The sequence below is a fragment of the Camelina sativa genome, chromosome 3 (assembly GCF_000633955.1).
Source record: "Camelina sativa cultivar DH55 chromosome 3, Cs, whole genome shotgun sequence".
NCBI lineage: Eukaryota > Viridiplantae > Streptophyta > Magnoliopsida > Brassicales > Brassicaceae > Camelina > Camelina sativa.
In genome coordinates, this window is record NC_025687.1 from 18,080,219 (window position 1) to 18,083,604 (window position 3,386).

Below are 3,386 nucleotides of genomic sequence, written 5' to 3' on the forward strand. Positions count from 1 at the left end.
GCAAGCAACAACGCAAGTGGAAGATTTAGAAGAAAAATCAGGGCCATGTGACATCAGTGTCAGAGAACTTTCATCAACACGCCTCTTTTGGGCTAAAGTATGGATGTTGGTTGGCGACATATATGTTCAATTCCACATTCTTAAAGGTCAGGAGCTCTCCAGAAGAACAAAGGAGACATCAACCAATCATTTAAAAATGCCGTCTGAAGTAGTTAAGGAAGTACAGCGGCTCAAGAAAAAGTTAACTGAGTATAGTCAAAATTGTGCCTCGTGTTCATTAGTAAATTGCAGCTGTAAGAGTGATCGAGCAAGCAGTGGAAGTAGCGCAAGTAGCAGCAACAGCAATGGAAGTAGTGCTCGTACTGCGCCTCATAGCAGGAAGCACAATAAAAAATTACAGTCCAAGAATGTCGCCAGCAGGCTCTCACGAAATGTTGAAGATGAACGTGTTAATTTCAAAGTTGAGAACACGAGCCATAAAGATGAAAGTGCATCCAAGGGAAGAAAGGAGGCTTTTCCTCTGGAGCAGAGTGAATTCAGCTCTAAAAGATCCCCAGGGGCAAAAAAGGGCGGAATCTTCAAGTACCTTAAGGTGACCAAGACTGATGATGCAGAAAGCAATCTGTTGGCTGCCCTAAATTGTTATGAGGAAACTCGAAGAGCATTACAGGAGCTTCGAAGCGGCTGTAATGAGTTGCAGTCTGTTCTTAGAAAGAAAGGATGGGTATGTAATGAACTTGGTCGGAACCGTCTCGGGAGCAAAGAGCTCAACAAAGCTGAAGACGTTTTCGCTGATGCTATAGTGGCATTCAAGGAAGTCTGCGATCATACAAATGTTATACTAATTAACTGCAATTTGGGTCACGGACGACGAGCTCTGGCTGAAGAAATGGTTCCAAAGACGGAAGCTCTCAAACTGCATCCTGCTTTTAAAAATGCTTACCAACAAGCTCTGGGGACTGCAAAACTAGAATACAGCAAGTCACTTAGGTATTACATGGCAGCAAAGACAGAACTCGATGTTGCCACCAAAGAGGCTAGTTCGGTTCCAGACAATCTGAAAGTTGAAGTCTATACACAGCTTGCCCATACATATCTCAGATTTGGTATGCTTCTAGCAAACGAAGATACAACTCCTGCAGATCGCGAACAGAAGATCATCCTAGAAAACACTCATGATTCATCTTCAGATGGAAAATCCAGCGACTTGAGAAAACATGACGTATTATCAGCCAGCGATGCTATAAGAGAGGCATTGGCTCTATATGAATCTCTCGGGGAAATTCGCAAACAAGAAGCCGCATACGCTTACCTTCAGTTAGCACGGTATCACAAAAGTTGCTGCTTGAGGTTTCTGGAGACAGAGCGTCAAGGAAGTTCTCCTAAACCCGAGGCTAATGTCATCCAGAGAGCCAAGCAGTATGCTTTGTTGGCAGATAGAAATTGGCAGAAATCAATGGACTTTTATGGCCCCGAGAATCATCCTTCCATGTTTCTTACGATCCTGATAGAGAGATCGGCTCTTTCCTTCAGCATTTCAAACTTCTGGCAGTTAAACGCTGTAAGTGCTCAATTCCTTCTAGCTGTATTTGTTTTTTTTTTAAATTTGATTTCGGGCATATAGATTCTTAACTTATCTTGTTTTTGCCTAAGATGCTTGAGTCAGCTTTGTCTCGCTTGCTGGAAGGCCGTCACATCTCCAAAACATATGCAGAATCTTTAAGAACCGAGGACCCAGAGCTTTACACCAAATTCTGGGCCAAATTGCAAATGGTTCTAAAGCGTATGTTGGCCTTATCATTACCAGCAGGCAAGTCTCAGACTCGTGGAAGATCCGAAGACTCCAGAAAACTAAGAGAACTATATAAAGCATCACTTAAGTCAACAAACCTTGGTGAGTTGAACGCTATGCATGTCTTGTGGACATCATAATTTTAACTAGGTAATGTTCTCTTCTCTCTGCTTGTTTCTGACCAAATTGATAATTTTATTTAATATTAATGATGCTTAATATTTGTTTTTTCTATATTTCTTAGGCAATCTCTTACATGGGCAATGATGCGATGGCGGAACCATCATATTAGTATAAAATGGTATCAGAACTAAAGCTAGTTTTCTAAATAAGTGTGATAGTGTGAATCATAAAAGAATGGTATTAAATTTTAAATGTCTTGGCAATATTATAAATTTTATATCATAGACTATCTTCATAACTTCCACAATTATCTATTACTCTATCAAAAGCTCTAAGCCAAGTTGCAATGATTGTTCAAAGTTTTCTTACCGATTAAATGGCTACAATCTACAGTAAAACTTCTCTAAATTAATAATGTTGGGACTTGATAAATAATTATGAATGTATCGATATTAATTTAAATTTAGTAAACCATAATTATCTGTTAGTATTTACATTTTTTTAATTTATAATTTTGGCTATCATAATCCAATTGATGCTGATAGTATACTAAATTATCTAGGTAAAAATGATAAATGTTAGAAGTTTAGAGTTTAGAAAAAATTGTTGGTACTATTCTTCATATTAAAAAGTCAAGGCAAATATTACAGTGCTTTTAGAATCAATCACATGTAAAAAAGATAATTATTGCATTTAAGTTTTTTCATAATTTTGGATGAGATTTGAGAATACAACACAAAATGTTTTGATGGAATGAAAAATTACTTCTGTGATTAGAGATTGTTAGATAAAAAATTAGAGATATGCTCCAACTAGAATGCAGATTCAAGAATAGACAAACATAAATAGAGAGCTTTCCTACCAATTGGATCATATGAGCTGATCTTTTTGTTGTCAAAAAAAAAAACATCAATAGAGGCATATTTTACTAATTTTTTTGTAGATATATATTTAATTTATATCATTATTAATTTATGATATTAACGAGACTATATTTTTACATAGAATTTCCAAAAAGATTATTATTTTATTATTTTATCTAACAATGTTATTTTTTATAATGGTCCAAAACTAAAAAGTTTATTAATTTATAGCGAGTTTAATTTAAAGAGTATTGATTTATAAAAATTTGATTATATATATTTTTGTCGTATTCTAAGAATGTGAGAATGTAATAAATGAGTTTCCAAAACCTTTCGGTCTCTTTGTTAACAAAGTTTATAAAACATAATTTTACATTCCTGAAATGCCACCATACGACTCCATACAGTGCCAATATTGATTTATTTTATTTTATTTTGCAAATTTTATGTCCACTTAGAGGAAGCCCATCCCTCATCCTTTAAAATTAGGATCACAGAATTATTTTATTAATATTTTATTACAATAATATTATTTAATTTAATTAGTTATTTTTTTAAAAAAATTGAATCAATTCGATTGTGACACATAAGTGAGAGAGGGTCAGAGA

General features: G+C 35.0%; 1 protein-coding gene across 2 annotated transcripts in view; it reads left to right on the forward strand.

Annotated features, from left to right (window-relative positions):
* The window catches only part of LOC104777479, a 6,958-nt gene extending 4,743 nt beyond the window's left edge, over positions 1–2,215 (forward strand). Inside the window, exons 9-11 of one of the 2 annotated variants that reach the window (XM_010501745.2) lie at positions 147–1,561; positions 1,654–1,942; positions 2,037–2,215. In XM_010501745.2, coding sequence (XP_010500047.1) covers positions 147–1,561; positions 1,654–1,932 — 1,694 coding nt within the window. In that variant the 3' untranslated portion in view covers positions 1,933–1,942; positions 2,037–2,215. Of the gene's footprint in view, positions 1–23; positions 1,562–1,653; positions 1,943–2,036 lie in introns of both variants that reach the window. The other variant, XM_010501744.2, reaches the window with a different exon arrangement.